The following is a 27842-nucleotide window of genomic DNA, read 5'->3' as shown; positions in this document are numbered from 1 at the left end:
TGTTTGGCTTGTATGGTTGTAATCGTGGTGTGTGACAGTATATATCCGGATTGGTACGACCTTATACCTTAGAGGTAACGCGTGAGATGTATAAGAGCCGTCGACTGGCTATCTTCTTTACTGCTATCTCTGAAGTTAATGTAGATTTAAGGATGATCCTATCTGGGAAAAGTTGTTTTGTAACAGATTAGGTTATTCTTCGGAAGGATCCGGGTTAGTGTGCGTGCGTGAGTCCTGGCGAGAGCTGGGCAGACGGCCCGCCAACCCTCTGGTTCGCCTTAGGGGGAAGTGGGGTCGCCACAATTTGAATACGTAGAATACGGTCAGAAATGCCTCCCAAAGATCAACAGAGAGTGACAAAACTTGCCCACCCAAAATCTGTCCAAATGGCTCCAATTGGATAAGAAATTACACAACTCAACCAACCGAAATTAGCAAATGAGCCAAGAAACCGTCAAAACCAGCAATAGTAGTTCAAATTTTGGACTACAACTAAATCAAAATGTTTGGCAGTTTTCAATCAAGTAGCCCACCAACTAGAACCAAGTGGCAACAAATGTAGTTATAATACCCCAACCAGTACCACTGGTGCATCCCACAGATAATGAAGCAACATAAACGGCCGCCCCAATCAAGAAAACGGAAACTTCAGGCACCTAAGGACTAGGCGAAAGTCTCAACAAAGCAGCTATTACAAACAATAAGCAATGGTGGTCCGAATATTAGTCAATGCAGAAATCATGCAACTCAAAATCTCGGCAAGTGCTCCAATGAGCTTAGCAATTGAAATCACAAAACCGAATACTCCCCAAACAAGGTACTTAGAGTCAACCAATGGCAATACTAATTCAACAAACCAACCCAGAAAATTACTCAACTAAGGGTGCAATAGGGGTCTCCAGCAGCCACAATCCCAAATAATGCCCAACAATTCGATGAATACCAGAAAATCACCCCAAACAATGTAACAGTTAAACTCCCCGGGCAAAGGACGTCCAACCAATTTCATTCGAACAAACTAGGAGCAGTGTGAGTGACTAAACAAAGCAACAAATTTCAGTAATTGGACACAAATCCACCCAAAATCTCAACAACTGCCTCCAGTTGGACAGTCAAGTACCCAACTCAAACGATCAAAACTTAGCAATTGGGCCAAGCAGCAGGCAATGGCAACAACCAATGGTTAGGATTCGAGAACAGTTCAGGCACCAAAACTCAAGAATCAAATAGGCAGGCCAGCACAGAGGATTAAGAAATGGAAAGCAACACTGCAACCAGTACCACTGGTGCACAGACAGGAAAGAATTAAATTCAATGGCAGCAACTCAACCGCAAGAACTTAAACTTTAAAATTAATCAACCAGTACCACTGGTGAGTCACAGGGAAAAATTAATCAAACGGCCAACAATCTAGCAGCAATTAAACTCAATTCAGTTCTAAATGAACCCCAGAAAATGCCTCAATCACCCCCTGCTATTAGCTATCAAGAAACCCAAAAATGCAAATTCCAGCATTAGAAGAACTAGAAAAATACGAATCGAGGTTGAAAAGGGAATACCTCCACCTGTCAACTTGGACAGGTGGGATGGCGTGAGCAGCGGAGCAGCGACGGCTAGTGGCGGTCACGAGGCCAATAGGCAGCGGCGCGCTTGGAGTTGCGCGTGTGGTGAAGCAGAGCGAGAGAGGGCCGCGCGCTGTCGACTGTGGGCGGCGATGGGCTGGTGGTGGAGCTCAGAGCTCGGCGGCTGGCTGGAGCGGCGGCTTAGGGTGAGTGGAGGCAGTCACGCTAGGAAGAGGAGAGTGGAGGCTGCCGGCTGCGAGCTGCGCGCGCGGGGTGGAGCTGCTGTGGTGGTGGAGCTGGTTGCGGACAGTAGTGGAGGGGGCAACAAGAACCGTGGACGGCGTGAAAGAAAAGAAGGAAAAGGGGGAAAAGGGATAGCAGCGGGAAGCTAGTGGTTGCTGGTGGTTGCGCGCGAGCTGTCAGCTGCCAGGGCTGTGATAGCGAGGGAGAAGACAGGCGGCGTGCGGCGGACGAAGCTGGGGAAGAACTTGCGGAGGTGAGCTGAAGTGTGGCTGGCGAATTGATGTGATGGCGTGAGTGAGGTGGGCGGCGTGAGTGGGCGGCGGGCAAAAGGGATTCGGACAACAGAGAGAGAGCAGGGGAGAAGGAAGAAAGAAAGAAGAAAGAAAAAGAAAGAAAAGAAAGAAAAGAAAGAAAAGAAAAGAAGGAAAAAGAAAAAGAAAAAAAAGATTTTTTTTTTTCCTTAGGCTCCATTGGAGCTATGGTGAGAAATATTTTTTCCTCTCTATTTTTTTTTTGTTTTTTTTTCTACGGGAATCAAATTTTTTTTTTTTTAAATTTTTTTTCTTTTTTTTTTGAAATTTGGAAACTAAAGCTACGGTGATAAGAAAAATTCTCTTTGTTTTTGTTCTTTTTTTTTTTTTTTTTAATCTTACCCTTCCCGCGAACGTGACGCGGGCACGTCAAGAGAGCAAGAGAGCTCCCAGAAGTTCAGGTCGTGCGCTTCCTGCATATCACCACGCGGGCACGTCATGAGGGCGAGAGAGCTCCCAGAAGTTTGAAGTTTCTGATCGTGAGCTTCCTGCTCGTCACCACGCGGGCACGTCATGACTGAATGGCACCTATAAAGCAGCAAAAACGAAAACTAACACCCAAAATCAGTCAAATTCAAGGAAAACAGATTTATTGGTACTTTATGTTATTGACAGTGCCAACCAGTGAAGCAGTTGGACAGCAACGGGCACAATTAAGTAGAGCCAAAATACCAATAGAACCCCGCTACTCAGAAACGGGGCACAGCAACCAGGATGTTGTTAAGAAAACGATTGAAACCTTACTAGAGCCAACCAGGAATACGCAAGCAGTAAACAATGGAGGCAATAATAGCGCAGCAATCGGGCAAGAACAACTAAGTCCTAGGCTTCTAGCTTCCAACCCAACAGTCAATAGAGTAAAATGAACTCAAAATAAGCAATAATTCCAAGTGAAACTAAGCCAATCACTACCACTGAAGCCACAGACAATGGTCTCCAGAATAGCAATGTCAACCAAGCACCAAAATGACCCCAAAAAGTTAAGCAAAATTCCACATGCAGGGTGTCCAAAGCAACTAATCAAATTACCCAAACATCAATAGACACATGCAGTATGGCAGCTAACCCAAAAGAAGTAATAAATTCAAGTGAAAATACTCCAACCAGTACCACTGGTGGACATCGCACACGGCCAAAATGCCAACTCTTGACGAACCCAGATAGCAGTAATCAATTTAGGAGAAATTGGGGAGCAAGCTCCAAATACCTCCGCAAATATCTTGGCAGTCGGCGGACAAGGCAGAAGGGTCAAAGCTTCACACAAGTGAAGTGCTCGCCGCTGGTTGGGTCGCCTTGCGCAGGAGAGCTGTCTGGCAGCGATCGCGGCGGCGGATTTGGGTCGCGCGGCTGCCGGTGGTCGGCGTACAGGAGCTGGGTTGTGGCGCTTGGGTAGTGCGGCTTCAGAGAGGTAGCGGCGGCTGCGATTTTGATGGCGGACGCTGACTGGGCAGCGGCGGCGGCGATGGAGATCTGGGTAACGGCTGATGGCCGTGGGTGGAAGAGAGAGGGAGAGAGCTCGCGGTGTGAGCGGAGATGGTGGGAAGGACGTCCGTGGGTGGTGGCGCGGCTGCTCGGTCGGTGTGCGCAGAGAGCAGGGTGGCGGGCTGCTGTGGATCCCAGGTGGCAGTCAACGGCGGCCGCGGCTTTGGCGCGGCCAAGGACGAATGGCGGCGCGCGGTCTGGTCGAGGAAGAAGGTGGCGCGCGGTGGAGTTGGAGATGGCAGTTGGTACTGGGCGGCGGCGTGCGCAGGGGAGAAGCAGAGGAGAAGAAAGAAAAGAGAAAGAAAGAAGAAGAAAGAAAGAAAGAAGAAAGAAAAGAAAGAAAAGAAAGTTCCTTTTTTTTTTTTTTTTTTTTAGAAAAGGAAAAAAAATGCTACGGTTAAGAGGAACAATAATCAGCTTCTTACTTTTTTTTTTATTTATTTTTTATTTTATTTTATTTATTTATTTATTTTTATTATTATTTGAATAACTGAAATAATAATAATAGTTTTTCCTATATATATATATATATATATATATATATTTTTTTTTATAAATATTTTTGAACCCTTACCTTTCCCGCGAACGTGACGCGGGCACGTCAAGAGGTCAAGAGAGCTCCCAAAAGTTTCAGAATTTCCTGATCGTGGGCGTCCTGCACATCACCACGCGGGCACGTCATGAGGGCAGGAGAGCTCCCAGAAGTTTCAGAATTTCCTGATCGTGAGCTTCCTGCACATCACCACGCGGGCACGTCATGACTGAAGGGCACCTGTAAATCAGCAAAAACGAAAATTAACACCCAAAATCAGTCAAATTCAAGGAAAGCAGATTTAAACTATTACACGAAACCAATCAAGCAATTAAAAGAAACAATTGGGTTGCCTCCCAATGAGCGCCTTTTTTTAATGTCTTTGGCTAGCCATTGTCCAATAATTTGCTTAAATTAAGCAAGTAGGATCCTCCAAGTGCATCACCTCCACCCGTTCAGTTGGAACCCCTTCATAATATGGTTTGAGACGATGCCCATTCACTACAAATTTCTTCTCAGCTTTCAAACTTTGGATCTCGACTGCACCATAATGGAAGACATTAGTCACAACAAAAGGGCCAATCCAACGAGAACGTAGTTTACCTGGAAATAACTGCAATTTGGAGTGGTACAGCAGAACTTTTTGCCCACACTCGAATGTCTTCCTTGAGATCTGTTGGTCATGAAAAATTTTATTTTTCTCCTTATAAATTACCGCATTCTCATAAGCTTCATTGCGGATCTCCTCCAACTCCTGTAATTGTAACTTCCTTTGGACTCCGCCCTCCTCAATATCCATATTGCATTGTTTAACCGCCCAAAATGCTTTATGCTCGAACTCTACTGGAAGATGACACGACTTACCAAATACCAACCTATAGGGAGACATCCCTATAGGTGTCTTGTATGCCGTCCGATAGGCCCATAGTGCATCTTCCAACCGTTGACTCCAATCTTTTCTATCGGGGCGCACCATTTTCTCCAAGATGGACTTTATCTCCCGATTCGACACCTCCGCTTGACCATTGGTCTGGGGGTGATACGACGTTGAGACCCTGTGGAGTACACCATACTTGCGAAATAAGGCAGCTACGATTTTGTTGCAGAAGTGCGTTCCCCTATCACTGACAATAGCTCTAGGCATACCAAATCGCACAAAGATATTAGACCTGATAAAATCTGCAACCACTTTCGAGTCATTAGTTCGAGTGGCCTTAGCCTCCACCCATTTAGACACATAATCAACTGCCAGCAAAATATACAGAAAACCAAATGAAGTAGGAAAAGGGCCCATGAAATCTATACCCCAGACATCAAAAATTTCTACAAAAATCATCGGGACTTGGGGCATATGATCTTTACGGGCTATATTACCTACCCTTTGACAGCGATCACATGACTTGCAAAACACATAGGCATCCTTAAACAATGAGGGCCAATAAAATCCACTTTCTAAAACCTTATGAGCAGTTCTCTTTGGCCCAAAATGACCTCCACAGGCAAAAGTATGACAAAAAGCTAGAATTGATTGAAATTCCATTTCACTTACACATCTCCTCATGACTTGATCTGCACACCTCTTCCATAGGTACGGGTCGTCCCAGATAAAATATTTTACATCGCTCTTCAACTTATCCCTCTTCGATTTCGGCCAACCTGCAGGAAAATTACCAGTTACTAAATAATTGACCAAATCCGCATACCAAGGCAACTGAGAATTTAAGGAAAATAGGTGTTCTTCGGGGAATGCATCCTTCAATGGCTCGCTATCCTCTTCAACTAGTATGCGACTCAAATGGTCCGCTACTAGATTTTCTGAGCCTTTTTTGTCCCTTATCTCCAAGTCAAATTCCTGTAGGAGCAGTATCCACCGTATGAGCCTCGGTTTTGCATCTTTCTTGGTCATCAGGTACCTCAATGCTGCATGATCAGAAAATACAATCACTTTAGCACCTAACAAGTATGACCTAAATTTTTCCAAAGCAAAAATAACTGCAAGAAGCTCCTTCTCAGTGGTGGAATAATTCAACTGGGCTCCATTCAAGGCTCGGGATGCGTAATAGATGACATGAGCCGCCTTCCCTACTCTTTGCCCCAGTACAGCCCCAACAGCATAATCACTGGCATCGCACATGATCTCAAATGGCAAATTCCAATCGGGGGGTTGGATGATTGGGGGTGAAGTCAACAATTCCTTCAGCTTGTTAAAGGCTCTCTCACACTTATCATCAAACTCGAAGGCTACATCTTTTTGTAGGAGTTGGAACAACGGGGCTCCAATTTTTGAAAAATCCTTGATGAACCTTCGATAAAAACCTGCATGTCCAAGAAAAGAGCGCACCTCCCGCACACTCGCGGGGTAAGGCAATGCAGAAATAATGTCTATTTTAGCCTTGTCAACTTCTATGCCCTTAGACGACACAATATGACCCAGGACTATCCCGTGCTCAACCATAAAATGACATTTTTCCCAATTAAGCACAAGATTAGTCCCTATACACCTTATCAGGATCAATTTCAGGTTATCTAGACACGTATCAAAGCTATCTCCATACACACTGAAATCATCCATGAAAACTTCTATTATTTTCTCAACATACTCAGAAAAGATGCTTACCATACATTTTTGGAAAGTCGCGGGTGCGTTGCACAATCCAAATGGCATTCGTCTATAGGCAAAGGTCCCGAACGGGCACGTGAAGGTTGTCTTCTCTTGATCCTCCGGGGCAATTGTTATCTGAAAGTATCCTGAAAATCCATCCAAAAAGCAATAATAAGCTCTACCAGCTAAACGTTCAACCATCTGATCAATGAAAGGGAGAGGGAAATGATCCTTTTTGGTGACGGCGTTTAGCCTACGGTAGTCTATGCATTGCCTCCATCCAGTGGGCTTACGCACTGGAACAAGCTCACCCGTTTGGTTGGCCTCCACCGTCACTCCTGCCTTCTTTGGGACTACCTGGACCGGGCTCACCCAAGGGCTATCAGAGATTGCAAAAATAATCCCCACATCCAACAATTTTAAAATTTCTTTCTTCACAACTTCCATCATGAGGGGATTGAGCCTTCTTTGAGCCTGCCTAACAGGTTTGGCATCGTCCTCTAGCCTAATCCGGTGCATACAGATAGCAGGGCTGATCCCCTTAATGTCTGCGATTGTCCAGCCTATCGCCTCTTTGTGCTCCCGAAGAACCCGGATCAATTTCTCTTCCTGGATTTTTGACAGTGCCGATGAGATAATCACCGGGAGTGTCTCATTATCACCCAAATATGCATATTTCAGATGCTCTGGTAGGGGTTTCAACTCCAATTCCGGTGCCTGCACCACAGATGGCAATACCCTCTGGTGAGGTTCAGGAATAAAAATAGGTGATGCTTCATACCTTTTTGTGGTGGTCGGCAATGAGTGTAATGCACCTATTGTGCATTTTAGATCCTCGCTCCACTCCACCTCAGGAGTTGTCTCCAACTCGAGGTGCTTTGTTAAAGCCACCTCTAACTCATCCCTGCCAACAGTTTCAAACACTTCCTGCACTACAGGGTCAATAGCACTCACAGAGAAAACTGAGCTAAAGTTGGAGTTTGAGGGATATTTCATAGTATCAAAGATATTGAAATGCACAATTTCCCCATCAAACTCCATGGACAGAATACCCTTATTAACATCAATTTTCGTCTGTGCTGTGCTCATAAAAGGTCTACCCAATAACAGAGGTGAGGGATCAGGGGAGTGATCATCATCCATATCAAGTACATAAAAATCAGCTGGAAACACCAAATCATTAACTTTTACCAACACATCTTCAACCAACCCATCAGGATATGCATTAGTTCGGTCAGCTAATTGAATGATTATTCCAGTTTCTTTTAATGGACCTAATTTTAGAGAAGCATAGATAGACTTAGGCATGACATTTATTGATGCTCCCAGATCCAACATGGCCCTTCTGATCACAGTATTACCTATCTTACAGGGAATAGTAAACATACCTGGGTCCCCGCACTTGGGTGGGAGCTTTCTCTGCAGGACCGCAGACACATTTTTCCCAACTATGACCCGTTCATCTCCCTTCAATCGCCTTCGGTTTACACACAAGTCCCTTAGGAACTTGGCATATTTTGGTACTTGTTTGATGGCGTCCAAGAGGGGGATATTTATCTCAACCTTGCGAAAAACCTCCAAGATCTCCTTCTCCTTATCCTGCTTCTTCGATTTTTCCAACCTGCTAGGGAAAGGAGGTGGGTTAGTTTTAACTGCAATTATTGGGTCAGGGAGTACCTTTGGATCTGCACCATTTCTGCCCTCCCTTCCAATCTCATTTTCGATTTTCTCTTCATCCTTGTCCTTGGGAATCACAGGTTCAGGCCCCTGAATTTCTTTTCCACTCCTTAGGGTCATTGCGCTCACGTTCTTCGGATTCAACTCCGGTTGAGATGGCAGTTTACCTTGATTTTGGGCATCCAAGCGGTTGATTGTTGTGGCCATTTGACTTATCTGATTCCTTATATCCTGTATTTCGGAGTCTGTCCTTTGCTGATATTGCATAACGGTTGCCTCCGTCCTTTGCTGATTTTGCAATATAGTTGCCTCCGTCCTTTGCTGATTTTGCGCCATGGTTGTCATCATTTGTTTCATCATCTCCTCCATAGATGAACCAGATTGAGGGGGCGGAGGTGGTCGGGGTTGGTATTGCTGCTGGTACCCTGGTGGCTTATTTGGCACAAAGTTAGACTGCCTGTTCTGTGCAAAGTTGGGTTGCCTATTCCCTCCATAACTGAGGTTGGGATGATCTCTCCACCCGGGGTTGTAGGTGCTCGAGTAAGGGTCGTACTGCTTCCTTGGCGCGGGCGCGTGGTCAGCCATGTTCACCTGTTCTGCAGTTTCTTCCTGAATCATTGGGCATATGTCTGCAGAGTGACCTATACCAGTGCAAATCCCGCATACCCTGGCTTGTGATGCATTTCTCACAGACTGTTGCCTAACGAATGCAGTCAACTCATTTAGCTGCTGCTGCACAGAGGGTGTCTCTATCTCATTCACCCTACGTATTGGGACATCCTCTCTTATACTGAATTGCTGTGAATTCTCTGCCATCCCCTCTATTAGCTCCCGTGCTTCCTGAGGGGTTTTGTTCACCAGTGCCCCTCCACTTGCAGCATCTATGATGCTCCTGTCTCTAAAAATGAGCCCCTCATAGAAATATTGTATGATCAACTGCTCACTTATTTGGTGATGGGGGCACCTGCGCAACAAACTCTTATACCGTTCCCAATACTCGTAAAGTGACTCTCCGGGATGCTGCTTGATCCCACAAATTTCTTTCCTTAGGCTTGCAGCCCTGGACGCCGGAAAATATTTATCCAGAAATTTTTTCATCAATTGGCCCCACGTGGTGATGCTACCTGGTGACAGGTAGTACAGCCAGTCCTTCGCAGAATCTTTCAAGGAGAAGGGGAATGCCCTCATTTTTATCTGCTCTTCTGTGATTCCCGGGGGCTTCATATTATTGCACACGACATCAAACTCTTGCAGATGCTTATACGGCTCTTCACCTGGTAAACCATGAAAAGAGGGTAAAAGCTGAATCAGACCAGATTTTAGTTCAAATGGAATGTTGTCGTTTAAAGCGGGGAAAGTAATGCACAAAGGCTGCTGAGTTAAATCAGGAGCAGCCAACTCCCTTAATGTTTGTGCATTAGCCATGGTGAACTCCTCCTGGTCAGAGTCACTTGAAGTGTCGCCAAACGAATCTGTTGGGTCAACTCCTGGTTCAGAACTCTCAGATGCAGCACTGTAGTGCTCCTCTCTGAGTTGTCTGGTCTCCTTTCTCGTTCTACGCGCGGTCTTCTCTACCTCAGGGTCAAAAATCAAATCACCTGTGCGAGAAGATCGAGGCATACACTAGAAGAAAACCAGAAAATTAGGACACAAAATGAATTTAAAAAGAAACAAACAATAACGCCAGTCCCCGGCAGCGGCGCCAAAAATTGACAGGTCGTCAGCCTGTGCAATAATAGTAATAAATATAGAACCTAACTACCACTATAAGCAGTCAATAATTAATCCTAGGTACTGGAGCAGGGACTCTAGGTGTGTAATGGGTTACTTGATTCACCCTGTTCCCGAAGAGTTTGCTTAACCCGATATACCAGAATTAATTAATTGACAAAAATTACTAAATAGTAGACAGTGGCAAGTAGGGTCGTCTCCTCAGGGACTGGGGATATCTGTCTCTTTTTAAAGTCCAATCGATAAGGGGGGATTTCACCGGAATGAAACTAAAAATAATTAAACAATTTAATTAAAAATAAATAAATCACCAGCACAAGTAAAACAGGAATTAAATCAAGAATAAATAAATTCTAGCCAAGGATGCAACTACTCAGGCACAGTCCATTTATCCGATCATTGATGCAGGAGAGGTTCACTTAATTTATTAATAGGCTAGTTATAGTCTGATGACCAATTTTTCCTTAAATTATAGATAACCAAGGTACGACCGTTGATTACCCCTAATCAGCAAATACTCCTAGGTACGACCATAGGAATTAATTTCCCAATTGCATTAATATTAGAAAAACCTAGCCCTAACCAATAACACGCTACGAGGGTTATTTAAATTAGATTGCACGTTCCCCTAATGTGTAAACACACCAGTTGCCACTAATATTAATCAATCAAACAATTACGGATTTAATTGACTAAATTGGCACGAGATTAATAAATCACATTGAACATCGGGCCCTTGACATCCAATTAATAAAATAATCCCATGAAAATACAAGCAGGCAATGTGCAAATATGAATAAATTAAGGAACACGTGAAAACTAATTAGATCTCACAGATTTTCGGGACTGCGCCGTCGAGTTGACCCTTGACTAGATGGAAGACTTAGCCACGCCGCATAATTAAATCATCACACGAGTTAATAAATTGCGAATGCATTGTTTTGTACTAAAAAGTAAGGAATGGAGGATGTTTTCCCCGTTGGGGAATATTGTCAAACACCTGGCGTGTGTCAGAGGCCAGTCCTAGGAAAAGAAAGGAAAACTAAAAACTGAACTAAAGTAAAAGAACTAAAAGCTGGCCCCGGACTGCTTCTGTCCGTTTCCTACTTATAGAGAAACATAAAGGAAGTTGACTCCCAGCTACCTAGGTCGCGGTCCCACCACCATTCGGGAGCAAGCAAAAGATTGCAAGGAAAAAGCTTCTCCTCGTCCGTTTCTCTCAAGAGCCCAATTGAAGAAAAGGCTTTTTTTTTTCTCGTGGTCCCCGCTGATGTCCTTCTTGAAAGCCAAAGGAGATTACTCCTCCTTTCTCCCGTAGGACTTGAGCCAATGAAGTACACAAGGTGGGCCCTCAGCCCAATTGTCTTTTGTTCCCTTCCTTTATGGTAGTTTTCTGCTCTGCTCCTGAAATTGATTCCAAATACCAAATGTAAGTAAATATCCGCAATTAACACAATATTTGTCAGGGATAAAAGGGGAAATTAATAATAAAATTGCTAACAAATTGTACCCTATCAAAATTCCATTCATATTTAGTTCGAACCTAATATTTAGATCCAAACTCTGTCCAACCCAATTAAAATTTAGGTTCGATAAACTTTTTTCAACCTGACCCGACCATTGGCAATCCTATCTACAAGATGAGTGCTATGTTTACACAATATGATCCAGTTGTTAGGAAGTTCAGCACAAGGAAAGGAAATAAAGGAGAGAATGGAATCTAGCCTCGGGTCATTCCGATGGGTTAATGAGAGTCTCTACAGAAAGATGATAAATAACATGAGTTGACAGAGAAAAAGCTGTGTTATCAATTTTGGTGCTCATTTAAAGGCATTTTTAGATTGTGGAGATGGCGTGCGTCTGTTTGGATAGGAGTTTATTTGGATGATTTATTTGAGATAATTACTGTAGCACTTTTTGTGATATGTGATATGATGTATATGAAATAAAAGGGTGATTGAAAAAATAAAAAAGGTGATTGAAATTTGTGAAGTAAATTATTTTATCCGAAGTCAAATCAATCCAAACAAACCATAGTAATGTAGCAATCTTGCCTCTAATGGGTGACCCCTCGCAGTCTAGCTAGATATTCTTAACAGTTATATTTATGTATGGTTTACTCATTCTTGAGACTTATTAAATTAAAGAGTGTAATGACAATTAAGAATTTAAGATGTCTGAAATTAAATTGGTTTCTGTTAAAATTACATTTTCAAGGAACCAAGAAAAACAATTTCCTGGTCTTCTTTGTCAAAAATTTTCAAACAAAAAAAGCTACTTCTCAATAATATTGACAGCTTTAGTTCAATTATATCTCGTCATATACAAAAATTTCAATAGTACTATGATGGTTTTGTTCACGGATTTTAACAACTTCCCTTTACACCATGTTTGTTTACTTTTCAGGATAAAAAACAAACACTTCTGGTTGTACTTATGTTAATCACCTACTTTTCTTCTCTAAATTTTAGGCATGTTCACGCAGGATGTACCCCGGTCACTAGTTGTTTATGGCTCAAAGCGTCCTACAACTACTACTATGAGAATTAACCAAAAGCAGGTCCTTACAAATTCAAGACGTTAAAGAGACGTTTCCTTGTAACAAAAGATTCAGGTGTAGTTGACCTACGAAAAAAGCATTTAAGCAATCTTTCCATAATCGACATTTCAGGTGAAATTCAAAGGTTTCACATTCACCTTTTCACAATTCACAAAGTCCATTGGCATAAACCTGTCGTAGCCATCATGTCCCACAAATTATATTGTATTGATGCCACACAAAAAAATCTCCATTTCTCATTTTTTTCAAGGTTTCCGCTTCAAATCTGTTTTTTCTTTTTTTTTTTTCCACCCCCCGTTCTTTGGTTTTGATAGTGCTTCATTTCATGGTGTGACTTCATATCCACAATTGATGGAAAGTGGTAGGCATTTTCTGTGCCATTTTATATCTTCTTTTATGCTTCTTTGTTCTTCGATCTTCAGCCAGGAAATCTTTTACTTATTATTATTATTTTTGGGGTTCCTTTTTCAAACTTTATCTTCTTGTAAGCAGTACTTCTTTTGTTTGACTTTTCTTCAATAAAAATATACCGAATTCTGTTGGCTTAGCAAGTGTTAAATTGACTGGTTACCTATGAAATATGTCTTATGACCAAGGATATCACAATTGTCAGTGCTTGTATCTGTGGGATAATATTAGAAACCTCCCTTGAGGTTTCTCCTAATATCATTTAGTACTCTGAAATTTTAAAAATATCATTTATGTTCTCTAATAATTGCAAAAAGACAATATTAACTCTCACTTGATACATAATTGACATATCAAATAAATAGAGCTCAAAAAATTTTAAAACAAGAAACAAAAGTAACTGGATTTTCTTTTCCCTTTCTCTAACATTTCTCTTACTCATTTTTTAGATGACTATGCAATTTTCAATGCTAAATTTAGTAAATTAAATTTTGTTTATCTCTTACTTTTTGTGATTGTGATCGAGTGGGATATAATTTCTTTATTTATTTTGAGTTAATTTTTGTAATGATTGGTGGAACTTAAATGCTTGGGCCACGTGTTGAAAAGTTGGAAAAAAAATATAAGGTTCATAAGAAATTGGTTTTGAACATATAGAGTGAAATTGGTGTTATTGTATTACTTTACAAATATCTTTTTTTTTAAATTTATATTTTTAGGTACTATAACTTTGTGATGTGGTGCCATTACTAGAGATTTTTTTTATGTGGTGATTTTTTTGGAGTAAATAAAGTGGTTTAGAAGTACTTTTATTTAGCAAAAAGAGCAAAAGGTAGTTTAGAATTTTTCAAACTTTTGTTACATCAATAACAAAAATAAGGGAGGTAAGTGATATTTTTAAAATTTTAAGGGCGCTAGATGACATTAAGTGAAACCCCATGGGAGGTTTTGACCCATGTTTTTAAATTTGAACTGGACCGGCCGGTTCAACCGGTTGAATAAAAAACCTAATACATGTTCGATCTGAATTTGTTCGAAAACCCGAGTGACAAGGACCCTGTCAAAATCGGGTTTGACCGGAAACCCTGAACAACTGGAAAAATCCGATTTTTTCCAAAATTTAATTTCAAACATTTTTACTCCCAAAATTTTTAGCATGGACTTCAATCCTTGATTGCAAATCCACTACTACTGCCACGTACGTCTCTTCCAACACAATATTGAATGATCTAAAGTTAAGATTAAAAGAATTGATATAAAAAAAAGAGAAGTAAAGGGAAAATAACGTGAATAAAAGTTGATGATTTCTTGTAGTGAATAGAGAAAAAGATGCAAAGATTTAGAAGTAAAAAAAGGAAAAAAAGAAAGAAACATAAGAAGAAAACTGCGGTTGGAGAAGAAAGGATAGGGCAGAGAGGAAGAAGATGGGTAATGGAGGAGAAAAACTAAAAATTCAATCACTGTTCACTAGAGCAAGATTGCGGTATGTATAATTTTTTTTTTTTTTTTATCAACATAGGGATGTCCGGGTCAATTCTTACGGGACCCGACTAATCCCTTGCGCCTGAAGTACCCCGCCTCCCAAGAGCACCCAGACGCTATGTGAGGCCAGACTCGAACATGTGCCACCACGAGGATTTCCCCATGGGCTCACCGGTTGAGCTGACCCCGGGGGGCTCGGTATGTATAATAATTGAGATGTACTCCACGTTTTGGTGAGCCAAGTCAAATAGCTGGACCTCACCTAAGGGCCTTGCATGTCCACACCATTGAATTCAAATCAATTTTGGGGTTTCAAAGTTTTATTGATTTTATGATTTAACCCCTAGTTTTAGAAAACTATTAATACACCTAAAAATATTTTATAATTTATAACTTCTGTCCTAAATTCTACTATTATTTTTCAAATTAGCACTCCAATTTAACTCCAAACTTGTTGAATATGTATTTTTTTTTTAACTCCAATATATTTTGTTGAATATGTATTAAATTGTATAGATTGCCACTTAATTATATTACTTTATTTATATTTTTCTTGCAAAATATTTTAGAAATATCAAATGTGCATGAACATACATTGAGATTATTATGCTTTTAGAAATTTTACATAATATATCAATTTTTAAAATTAAATATATTTATGACATCATAATGATGTCATTCAATTCTTAAATGGGTCCAATTCTGGTTGAATTCATTAACCCTTGACCCCTAATCTCGACTGAGTTACTATCCGGTCCGAGTTTCAAAACATAGCTTCTGGCATTTTCCCTATCTAATACCAAAAAGGATAAAACCAAAGGGCCCATAATTTTATTATGTACAGATTGGTTGTGAGAACATAATAGCATGTGTAAACATGGTATATGGCTCGAATTTAAGTATTGACATCGACACCAACAATAACTCGTGGCGATGCCATGCGCGTTTTCTTAGTTGTCCACAAGCATGAAATGTTTATGTAAACAGCATGTTAAGGTTGAACTACAAATACTCTTTTGATTGTAATTTTTGTAATAAAGACAACTACATAATACACAGACTCAAAATTGGATTATTGCACCACACAATTCTTAGAGTCTGAATGTAAAAGGTCCCTTACAACAAAAAAAGGGTCCTACCATAATCATAGCTTTAAAAGCCATAAAAGTTCTAGTGGAGTGGTTCATGTACATACATATAAGCGCAATTACTTTTTTCCACTACACATTTCAAATGTGATTAACACTTCGTATATCTTAAATGTTGTCAATACTTTATGGATTCGGACAGCACAAATTGTTGTATACCTTGAAAAGTAATTCTATCCCTTGTTGCAGCAAAAACGTGCATACCTAGTCACATGCCTTGAATAATGTTTGGAATAATTATTGTTTGAGTCCCTAACGTTGGGGTAATATCACAATATTATCCTTCACATTTCACAAAAAAATCAAATGTGGATCCTAATATTTTTTATGTAACTAATTCCCCCGGTTGATTACTCTTGGTGTTGGAGGAAGATGCCAAAGCTTCAACATGGCTAGGCATTTGATTGAAAGTAATATAGTTGGGGATGGCGATGCATCTCTGAAGTATGATTTGTGGCATCCAACTGAAGTTTAAAATAGAGAACCCTTTTTTTTTTCATTTGTAGCTCTAACATGATCAAATTCCTTAGCTGTTATTTCTCCTTACTCTTCCTAAGCTTCTTCCAACGGAAAATTGTCCATTGGACATCAATTATGATATTCCTTACTACAACTTCAGGCTACTCGACAGGATTGAAATCAACTGGTTTCTAAAGAATCTGGTCTTTCTAGAATTAACAAAAACTACTAATTAGTCCCTTAGAGTTTTAATGCACAGTAGGCAAAATGTCATTTAGTTTCCTGAACATGAGATTGTGCACATTAAAGTTTGCATGGCCGTTGATTCTTAGCCAATCACAACCTATTATAATACAGAGGAAGCATGTTAGTCCTGCAGGCCAAAAGATAAGTTGCCGATCGACCAAGTTGGTCCAAAGGGGAAGCAGATGGAAGACATCTTTGATACATGCAGTTATCCACATGCAAATCTGTAAAATCATCTCTACTTCATCAATTATCTTCATCCATGACTAGTATTCCTCCAATCTTCACCACAAATTTGAGCTTTGGCCAACGTAAGTAAGTGACCTCATAATTATATTTTCGCCTGTATACAATAGCTAGGTCAGAGGATTTAGCCAGAATTATTCTCACTACATACATTACAATGTAACACGATCTGAACTAGTCATTATAAATTACTGTACAATTTTGTGACAGAACCGCAATTAATACATATAACTTTTAGGAATGATAACTGAATATCATACCTCTGTTACGAAACTGTGTGAACAGTTCTCGATAAATTGTAAGGTAAACTGTGTTATGCAGTGCAAGAATCATTCTTGCTCATTTCTCAAAAAAAAAAAAAAAAAAAAAATAGCCCGGGATAGGGAATAATTTGCTATGCTCACATTTACTGTGTCACCTGCTTGAGCTTTGAGCATTTTCTTGTTAGACCACTGAAATCTCCCTTCCTTTAACATGCTTTTGATAAGTTTTTTCTGCAATAAGCCCTAAACAAACATGCCTAGAACTCCTTAACGAAACCCTGTTATTGATTATCAGTTATTCCTAAGAACAAGTCAGAGTGTACACGATTAATTTCAATTTGTATCTTGTAATGGATGACGCACTAAACAATGTCGAATTTCATACCTTAGTCCCTAAATCGATGCTATCTCCTATTGATAATTCCCTTGCTGGGTCTGCATTAATTACTCGATCCAGTTCATAGTCTTCAGGTTACATTGATTCGATATCCATATTACTGATATCTCAAGGAATATCAAACCACCACAATGCTGTTGGATATGGAAACAGGAACCCTCTATGGTGGTTGAGGCACCCAAGATCTACTCCTCGGCCCTTATCCAAGGTCTACTTGTCCAGCGGAATCGCGTCCATATAGCTCGAAAGGCCTCATGAGCCCAATACGCGGGCAACATGAAGTGATTGATTTAACTCCCTAACACTTTGACAGATTTTTGCAGGCCTGTCTAGCAAGACTGCAGATCTATAGCCGACCTATAACCGCACTCTATCTCATTAAAATGATCCGAAGTTCAATAACCCTCCATTAGTCCTATTATAGACGCCCCTCTGGTTGATGCATTAAGGTATTAATCCAATCCCCTCGCCTATTTATTATTGAACTCCAACTTTACTAATTTAAGCACCAGCGTGGAATCGAGGGCCAGCCCGTCTCTCCTGTGTTGTTTTGCAGGAACTTCGGTACTCCTCAAGAGTCCTATTTCGTGCTCGTGCAGTGCTCATGTGATCATATGGTATAACATGATGGACCTAAATTGATAAACAAAAGTATACCCGCAAAAGCAATCAAGAAAAAATTCAAAGGAGAGGTGTCCGATCACCTCTTTAGTGTAATCAATTTTTTATATCTACTAATTCCTCGGACACAGTCTCTTTAATTTTTTATCTCTCTAGATTAAGACAAATTAGATTATAGAAATAGAGATAAAAGGAATTTCTTCTCAGTAGATGAAACAAGGCTGGTGCGGCTACTCTAAAACAGAAACGACTCCCGACGCTATTCCCTTCTATAAAATCTTTGCGGCTGACTTATAAGCACACCCTTACACAAAACGTAAAACAAGATACTAATACTGACAAATCACTAAAAGTCATGGTATTAATTCCATGCAACCACTGCCACAAACCAATCATGCAACCAAACTCTACTAACCAAATAACGACACATGGCCCCTAAGTTAATAAAGCATAAATGTTTGGTTTAATTTTTCTACAATGATATTGATAATCTGATAGTGTTGAACCCTCTGTCCCACTTTGATAGTTTTGTTTTCCTTTTTCATCTGTCCTAAATTGTAATCCACTTTCGAATTGAAAAATGTAATTATATTTTAATTTTTCTAAAATATGCTTATTCAATATAAGTTGTTGTTACTATAAACCTACCCAATTTAATGAGAGTTTATTCTTTTTTTACCATCAATTCAAGTTCCTATAAAGTTGTACTCTAATTAATGTGAGGGTATTTTAGGAAAATAGTTACCTAAATTGATTGTTCCAACAAAATTAACTACTTTTCTTAAACTATGTGAAAAAAAAATCAGGACTATCAAAATGGGACGGAGGGAGTAGAATTTTATGATAGGACTTCAACAGACAATGGCACAAGGGGGATATGGACAATCTTTCTGGGACCAATGCACAGATACTCTCAACTATCTAATAAAGTCCCTGTTTAACAAATCCTATCCTTTTTTTTTTTGTGAGTGTAAACGAGGTGGATAACAATGTTTTAGAAGGCAAGGGCGGTGAGCAAGTCATTTTATATTTGCTTCAGTAAGGTGAAAGCCTGAAGGCATGAGCTGTAAGTTTCACGAATTTTGATATTTTAAATATATAAAAAATTGATAAATTAAGTAAATTGCAAAACTACTATTGTTGTCTAATAAGTAAAATCACAATATAACTTTAAATCAGACATTAGCCATCTAGAATCATGTTAATAAAAAATAATTATATTTTGAGACCAGAGAAGGAAAAAATATAGGAAACAAAGTTATAGATGCTTTTATTTTGTAATTTTTCCAAACTATTTCTAAAAAGAAAATAAATGGAATCATTCTGCCAAATTATTAAGCGTTAATTACATTTATCTCGCCTGAGGTTTAAACAAACTACCAATCAAACCCCGAAGTTTGGCCAAATAACAGATTCGCCCTTTTGAGTAACTTCCGTTAAACATCTCAGACGAGATCAACGAAAAAGACCAAACACCCTCGAATGAACGGACCAGGGCAGGAACGGTTACGCAGTTATGTGCATTTTGCATACGGCGTAACTTTATTTGCATATGGTGTAACTTATTTTCAACAACGTATAATTTTAGAACAAAATTTTGTGAATCCCACACATGTTATTAAATCAAGATACAAGATGAAATTTGGACCGTACAATTTTTTTGGCCAAATCTTGACCAACTGCCAGGAATGGTTGCTTCCATTCCTGCCCCTCTTCCCAAATGAATGGATGTAGTTTCAACACATTAACATCTACTAAGAGAATAACACCGTGCGATTTTCAACGTTGCCCAGTAATGCCTAATGATTCAAATTCAAATATTAAGTATGAAAAGTCACAAAAAGATGCACCAAAAACTTTGTCATTTGGTTTTTGTAATTTTATTAAGCAATGAATATGAATAATCTGTTAAGGAAATGCAAGACAATACAATGAGTAGACTACTAAGAGCATTAAGATGCTTCTTGCTTTTGCATATAATGAAAGCAAAGAGGAGAAGGGGAAAAAATATAGCTTGAAGAAATGGACAAAGTGAGTTGTTAGTTCCTAAAAAAGACATTTAATAGCTATAAGTTTGTTTTTTGTTGATAAAAACCACAAATCAAGTTGTCAGTTCCTAGAAAAGGATATTTAACAGCAATAAGTTTCTTTTACAATATATTCAAACGAATAATAAAATGCATATACATGCAATACAAAAAGAAAATCTACTTAGTGAGACTAAACCATATACCAATGCCAATTGAACAAATTGACAAAGAAAAGAAAAAAGTCTTTCTAATTGGCCACAAGCAAAATGATTATGGACTTTCAATGACTAATAGCGTCAGAGAGCTCCAGCTTCATTCAAACTCTCCTCTCGTTCCCGTGAAAGGCTGAAAGCAAATACCTATTCAGCAGTGAACAATGGGTTTAGAAAAACTTCTCTATAGACGAAACTCCAAGTTAAAAGCTACAGACAAGAAGCAAATGTCATAAACCAGATTACCAAACATTTGAACAAAAAAATCCTCAAGAAAATATCATAGGAATTTGAATTTCTATGGAACACTTAATTCTGATAAGAAACATCAAATTTTGGAAAAAAAAATCAATTTATACCAACCTATAATAATTGTCCGAAAGTCAAAATAAGCAAATAAATAAGTAAAAGGACAAGACAATACCTCAGGAGAAACCAAAAGCAATGAGATCTGATAAAATTTCTTGATGATATTAATGCAAATAACCCATGAGCATCTTCACACTCCTACTTTTAATGTTCTAAACAAAAGAAAAGGAATATCTCAAGAACCGAAAAAGAAACAAAGACAATTTAACCAAAGCTAGCAAGAATAATTAAACCCAGCAAGATAATGCATCATCAGTGGAACAATTAAATCAAATAAAACTTGGATCTTTAGACATATTCAAAGTATAATACATTTGAAATTATTCTACCTAAAGCAATAGTAGAAATCCAATTTTACTTTCAAGCTCTTATCATCTATAACGAGTTGATCAAAATCCAATTTTTCAATCATTCTAATAACTAATTCTACAACCATAGATGCAACTAACACAATTTTTTCTCTAAAAAAAAATCGCTTAGGACTATGTAATTTTATTATTTCTTCTTAGAACGAGTATCTCCTTGATCAGTTCCAGTGCTTTTATCAGCAACTAAGAAAACACAACGTTTGTTGAAAAAAAAACTAAGAAAACACAAAAGTATTTTTTTTCTTTTGTTTTAAAGAATCCATATACATTGTCCGAAAAATGAGAACCAAAACTTCACAAGGGAAAAAAAATAAGAAAAATGGGTTTCTCAAAAATAAAGACACAAAAAAAAAACTAAAGTTTTTAACAATCATCGACATGAAATTTGATCTCCACAAATGGAGACTTTGGGTTGGTTACCATATGGATCGTCTTTTGTGAGTCAATAATTGAACGTACCCCTACACATAACATACCCAAAAAAAAACCCATCAGATGAGCCATGAAAACTCCATTTTCCAGAGTTTATCGACAACTTTTTCCTTCAGTTTCTCTACCAAGTAATTTTTCCATATATAATAAATATCATGCAAGTTTGTACATGGGGCTCTAGAGACCCAAAAGAAAGAAACAAGTAACATAGAAACTACTTAAAAAAGAGTACAAAAGTTAAAAAAATGAAAAAATAAAAGAGAGGAAACCTGAGATGAAGAAGGACGAAACCCAAGAAAGCAAAATTGCCCGCAATATTTCTCGGTGATGATCTTCTGTTGGCTGCATCTATCTTGTGAGAAAGCATGGATAAAGAAATAAGGAACAATATAGGCAAAATTTAGATATTAACCAGGTGAAATTTTTTGGGGAATAAAACCAATAAATATAGAAAGGAAATAAAGATTAAGAGGTAACAAAGAACCAGATAGTTTGGAGATAGATTCTACAAATTTCCTTGCTTCTGGAGCTAAAGACGATCAAGCAGAGAGAGAAGATATGGAACAACCCTATTATCCTACAAAGGGAAGAAAAAAACCACAACAAGCCACAATGTTAGACAACTAAACCGGAGAACAAAAAGGGAAAAATGGCTAGAGTAGTTTAGGCAGGAGAGGTAAGAACAAACCCCTTAAGCAATGAGAATAAATCTTCTAGGAGTATTTATATGGCAAGACATATTGCAAAAGATTTTCCATATCTGAACCTGCAATATCATAACAAATATAAAGTTAGACAAGAAAACCCTCAAAAAAAATCTTTTAAAGACTACCGTGTAACCACACCAAGCAATAAACAACCTGAAGAAACCAACTGCGTGTAGTTCTCTTTTTGAACTCCTCTATTTCTTTACCAGTCATACTGCACACAAAAAAAACCAAAAAACAAAATAATCACCAAATGATACCTAATAGTCATAAAATTTTAAAAATGAAAAAGAAAAATTCACAGCCAAAAAATATCTACAAAATAACAGGAAGCTAACCTTAAAAGTCACTCGATTACCATGCAAATGCCTAATTTCTTTTCGTTTCCCCTCCAGAATGATTTGACGTAATTTTTTTTGGGTTGATCTTGGTAGTCAAAGTGAAAGCATTAGGAAAGAGTTAATTGCAAAAGAAAAAAAATTGGAAAGCAAAATCCACCAATAATATTTATTGATGAAGAAGAACTTACAAGAGAATCTAACAGGTCTGGAAACTATCCGGAAAAGATTGCGAAAATGGGAAGAAGTGGGTGTTAAATTGTGATTGATCGGTTCCGGAGAGAGGGATGATTACTGTAGAGGAGCAAATCCACCGGAGCCACGTGTCAGTTAGGACATGGTGACCTGTTAGTTCGGCCAGACCAGTTCAGACATGAGGGATGCCAGCTCATGCATAGCCGCCGCCTCCCCGCTGGATGGGTCTGGTGGGCCGCGGCCTCCGAACCTTTCAGAGCTAGCCGATGGAGCCCTAGAAGGACTCCCTCTCCAGTCGGACTCCTAATCCTATAAGGAAACTACTACCCATAAGCCTATAAATACAGCATCACAAGGCAACATAAGGTACGCCATCTATAATATTGTATACTGTTACTCTACTCTCAGACTTTTATTGACTCGACTGTCGGAGCAACTCCAGGAACTAGCCCCGTTGTTGCCTCTTTGCAAGACAGCTCGCTCGCTCTCCTCCCATCAGCTCGCCGCAGCTCAGCTCGGATCTCGTTTTTGGCAGTCGCATCAATTGGCGCCGTCTGTGGAAAACACGTAATTCTTCTCTCGCGAATCGTGCCAAGGACTAGGTCTCAGAGGAACTCTAACGGATCCAAGGGGAACGAGCGAAACGGCCCCAAAAATCCCCATCGTGGTCCAACTCCAGGAGACGAGGGGACGAGACTCTCACGAATCCCGCCTGAACAACTGGTTCAGACGGTAGCGGAAAACCTACCTACCTTTGAAGCAATCATGAACTACCTCAAAGAGCAGACGAGAGGCCATCATGACCAGGAGCCCAAGGCACGAGGCACGGAGGGAGTTAGCCTATCCGAGTCTAGAACGAGGAGCCCCAACCCCCAACCGAAGTGGACGCATAAGGAGCTCACACGTGGACAGATCGAGATTGTAGAGCCTTCTCACAAGAACTCCCGAATTGAGCACCCGAAGCCCTTCCATGGGTTCCCGAGGAGGGGGCTTACGCTGAGGAAGGAAGAGTACCAAATAGAAGATGAGCTGGATCTGTTATTAGATCCTGAGGCGGATAGATATACCACCTCCCCCTTTGTGCCCGACATTGAAAACTACCTGCTGCTCGCAAAATTTAAGATACCAAGCATGAAATCCTACGATGCTACCACGGATCCGGAGAACTATCTATTCGCATTCTTGACACAGATGCACCTACAAACGGCCGCCGATGCGATTCGATGCAAGACCTTCCCAATGTTCTTGGAGAGGAAGGCGCGTCAGTGGTTCCAGGGGCTGCCTCCTAGGTCAATTCGGTCTTTCAGCCAGCTTGCGCGGTTATTTGAGGCTCAGTTCATTTCGTCGCGAGCCTTCTCCAAAAGCACTACTCACCTGATGACAATTCAACAAAAGCCCAAGGAGTCGCTGCGCAAGTACATAATGCGATTCAACAACGAGTCCCTTCACGTCCGAAATCGGGATGACAAGGTTGTCATGGCCACCTTCATCAATGGATTACGCGTGCAAAAATTATACACCGAGTTCATTGAAAAACCTCCCAAATCAGTTCGGAAAATGCTAGATCAATCTCACGAAAGGGCTAATGCCGTAGAAGCTAACCGCCTAAAGAGTGAGTAAGAGAAACTACAAAGCTAAGGAGGAACCAATAAGGAGATACGTGAGCAGAGAAGATAGAATTCCTTCTATTCGAGCTCCAACTGAGCAGAGAGAATAGAACTTCTTCTATCCGAGCTCCCCCAACTGAGCGAGAAGATAGAACTTTTTCTATTTGAGCTCCAACTGAGCAGAGAGAATAGAACTTCTTCTATCTGAGCTCCTCCAACTGAGCAGAGAAGATAGAACTTCTGAGAAGATAGAACTCCTTATATCCGAGCTCCTCCAACTGAGTAGAGAGAATAGAACTTCTTCTATTCGAGCTCCAACTGAGCGGAGAGGATAGAAATTCTCTGTTCGGCCTCTAAGCATAGAGGATAGAACTCCTCTGTTCGGCTTCACAACAGAGATGGTAGAACTTCCTCTGTTCGGCCTCAAAACAGAGATGATAGAACTTCTTCTGTCGGTTTTCAAGCAAAGAGAGTAGAATTCCTCTGTTCGGCCTCACAACAAAGATGGTAGAACTTCTTCTGTTCGGCCTCAAAACAGAGATGATAGAACTTTTCTGTTCGGCCTCAAAACAGAGAGAGTAGAATTCCTCTGTTTGGCCTCTAGTTGAGTAATGACTTGCCGACCGTTCAGTTCGGCCAACCTCCTCTATTCGGCCTCTAGTTGAGTAATGACCTGCTGACTCTTCAGTTCGGTCTCCAGTTGAGCGGACATAGCAATATTCTTTGCAAGTCACCACCTCAAGGATCAGATTCATGCAACCATGCGATGACTCTAGTCTTCAAAGAAGGGCTATTGTAGAGGAGCAAATCCACCGGAGCCACGTGTCAGTTCGGACATGAGGGATGCCAGCTCGCGCATAGCCGCCGTCTTCCCGCTGGATGGGCCTGGTGGGCCGCGGCCTTCGAACCTTTCGGAACTAGCCGATGGAGCCCTAGAAGGACTCCCTCTCCAATTGGACTCCTAATCCTATAAGGAAACTACTACTCACAAGCCTATAAATATAGCACCATAAGGCAACACAAGGTACGCCATCTACAGTATTGTATGCTGTTACTCTACTCTCAGGCTCTTATTAACTTGACCGTCGGAGCAACTCTAGGGAACTAGCCCCGCTGCTGCCTCTTTGTACGACAGCTCGCTCGCTCTCCTCCTATCAGCTCGTTCCTGAATAGCTCGCCGCAGCTCAGCTCGGATCTCGTTTTTGGTAGTCACATCAGTTACCTTGAGAAAACTTGTTTGCTCAGCATAATTATTTGTCAAAAAACGAGAGAAGAAAATGTGGGAATAGATTGATGGGAGTGGTTACCTTGAGCCCCGTAAATTGAAGTGGTCATGATCCCATCAGTCCTTTCACTATAAGCCAAAAAAAATATTCAGAAGGCACATACACACATGGAGAACGAAAGGTCCTCATTCTCGGACAACAACAAGAATTTCACTTCTTCTGCTGCCGAAAACACGCGACTCCCATGTGAATGACGACCATCCTCCAGCCAATAAAACACAGCCACATCAGCACAGCAACCACCATCTTAACAAACCCATTCGTACTTTTACTATATTGATAGATTATTATTTTCGTTGTCTTTTTCTCACTTTTCTTGAGACTTTCCAAGTAGCAGCTATGCAGCAACGATGTCATCCCTGCCACTTACCGTCTTTTCTAGTTGCCTCTAACTGCCATTAGTCACAGCTATTTCCTGATAACAAAATTTCTCTAAAGTTACACCTTCAGACCCTATTTTCTGCCTAGATCCTGATTCTCGCATTAGATTTGGCCAAAAGTGGCCACTAAGTTGTCAAACGAGCCTAGAACTACTGAAGGCTCCACTTATTTTTCAATCTGCCAAAACCCACAAATTTTATAGAACAATTATCCATGTGAGGGGAGGCAAAAAATATAGCCATCAAATTACTTTAAAAAAAAAGATTTCACGAATCAATAGCCAAAGATGGAGATCGAAAACCCGAAAACCCATTTCACTTAAGTGAGTGCTGTTACCTAAGCTTTTTGAGATTCTTGTTGTTAGCATCTTGTATGTCTCGTGACAAAGGGGCGATGACAAAGAGAATTTTTGGATTATCAGATTAGTTTTTTGTTGAATCAGTAGAATCTTTAGCTGTCGGTGAGGCAAGGGTTGTTGGTTAAATGTTTGCTCATTCAAAGGATTAGACTGTTATTTATTCAAACTTTGGGGCTCTTTGATAATTTGATTAAACCTCAAGGGAGGTAAATATAATTAACTCAATTATTAAATAATACTCCATCCGTCCCATTTTGATAGTTCTGTTTTCCTTTTTCGTCTGTCCCAATTTGTAGTTCACTTTCAAATTGAAGAATATGGTTATCTTTTAATTTTTCTAAAATATCTTTATTCAATATAGGTTGTTATTAGTATAAACTATCCTATTTAATGTAGATTATTTCTTGACCATCAATTCAAGTTCCCATAAACCATCAATTCAAGTTTTCATAAATAATTAATATAAAGTTGTACTCTATTTAATGTAACGATATTTTTAAAAAATAGCAACCTAAACTTGTTTTTCCAATAAAGTTAACTATTTTTTCTTAAACTGTGTGAAAAATAAACTAAAAGTATCAAAATAGGACAGAATGAGTAATAAGGACATGAAATAAACATGAGTAAGATAAAATAGTAAAATTAAAGTTCAAAATGAAAAGAGAATAAAAATACAAAAATGCCCTGACACCAATGCCCAACGCCTCGCCCCAGCCGTTCGGACATTCGTTTCATAGTGTGAAGCGAATGCCCAATAACACTTGCCTCATATTCAAACGCTCCGGGACCTTTGGAGCTCACCTCGCCCTAAGGGCTAAGGCACCCAGAAAATACCTTTTAAAACAATGATTAAAAATACATTTATGGTGAAAAGCATGCCAAAAAAAATTCAAGAATCTTGCATTGGAATTTTGAAACTTTCCTCTACCAGTGAGATAGGATAGAAGCTTGGTGGCCCTATAGAATAAATACAAGGCAGAGCAAGTTGCTTTTCATGGACCCCAAATACTAGAGCTGGCCCAAAACCCAACAACCCATCCAATCCGCCCATTAATTTTAAAGAATGGGTTGAGTCAATTGGGTTATGGATTTTGTTGGGTTGGGTAAAAACAACCCAATTTATTTCTTGGGCGGGTTGGGTTTTTTATTTGGGTACCCAATACCCAACTTGTTTAAAAGTAATTCAAAATAATAAATACAAGATTCAATACACATATGTCCAACAATTTGTATTTGGACATGTGTTAATAATTCATTCATTAATTTGTATTCAAAATTCTCATATATATATATATATATATATATATATATATATATATATTTTAATCAATTTTTTTAATTTTTATTTAAAAAAAAAGAAACTTGAAATAAAAACTCATGCTTATTTTACTTTTATAACAGTAGTTAAATTTGCTCAACTTTTATAATAATTTATTATGCCTTTTAAGAGTATGTTGTTTTCCTTCTCTTTTTTTTCTTTGGTTGTTTTCAAGTAGCTACTTGCTTTTGTTTGTTAATATTTCGTGTACGTATAATATTGTACAAATTTTTTTTTAACCTTTTAGCATTATATAATTTCAGATACTTCA

The 27842-nt window shown here is 39.6% G+C and overlaps 1 protein-coding gene and 1 long non-coding RNA gene across 2 annotated transcripts; both read right to left on the bottom strand.

Annotated features, from left to right (window-relative positions):
• Positions 1–4337: 4337 nt before the first annotated feature.
• Positions 4338–17955, bottom strand: LOC140007357 (uncharacterized). Its single transcript, XM_072050098.1, has 4 exons — positions 17859–17955; positions 7171–10007; positions 4576–7077; positions 4338–4370 (listed from the first exon to the last, which is right to left on the bottom strand). Exons 1-4 carry the CDS (start codon positions 17953–17955, stop codon positions 4338–4340), a joined length of 5469 nt encoding a protein of 1822 aa, XP_071906199.1.
• A 4113-nt stretch (positions 17956–22068) lies between these two features.
• LOC140007537 (uncharacterized) lies at positions 22069–22660 on the bottom strand. Its single transcript, XR_011814848.1, has 3 exons — positions 22427–22660; positions 22242–22302; positions 22069–22147 (listed from the first exon to the last, which is right to left on the bottom strand). It is a non-coding gene; the product is annotated as an uncharacterized lncRNA (long non-coding RNA).
• Between the last annotated feature and the right edge of the window lie 5182 nt (positions 22661–27842).

Source organism: Coffea arabica, chromosome 5c (genome assembly GCF_036785885.1).
Source record: "Coffea arabica cultivar ET-39 chromosome 5c, Coffea Arabica ET-39 HiFi, whole genome shotgun sequence".
In the NCBI taxonomy this organism is placed as follows: domain Eukaryota; kingdom Viridiplantae; phylum Streptophyta; class Magnoliopsida; order Gentianales; family Rubiaceae; genus Coffea; species Coffea arabica.
This window is presented reverse-complemented; position numbering and strand designations above follow the sequence as displayed.

Coding starts and splice junctions, on each gene's coding strand:
- LOC140007357 (XM_072050098.1), bottom strand. CDS start 17,955: ATGAGCACTGCACGAGCACGAAATAGGACTCTTGAGGAGTACCGAAGT. Junction 10,008..17,858: donor TGGCCCTCGATTCCACGCTG/GTGCTTAAATTA, acceptor CTTCTCGCACAG/GTGATTTGATTTTTGACCCT. Junction 4,371..4,575: donor TTCCAACTGAACGGGTGGAG/GTGATGCACTTG, acceptor GCTGATTTACAG/GTGCCCTTCAGTCATGACGT.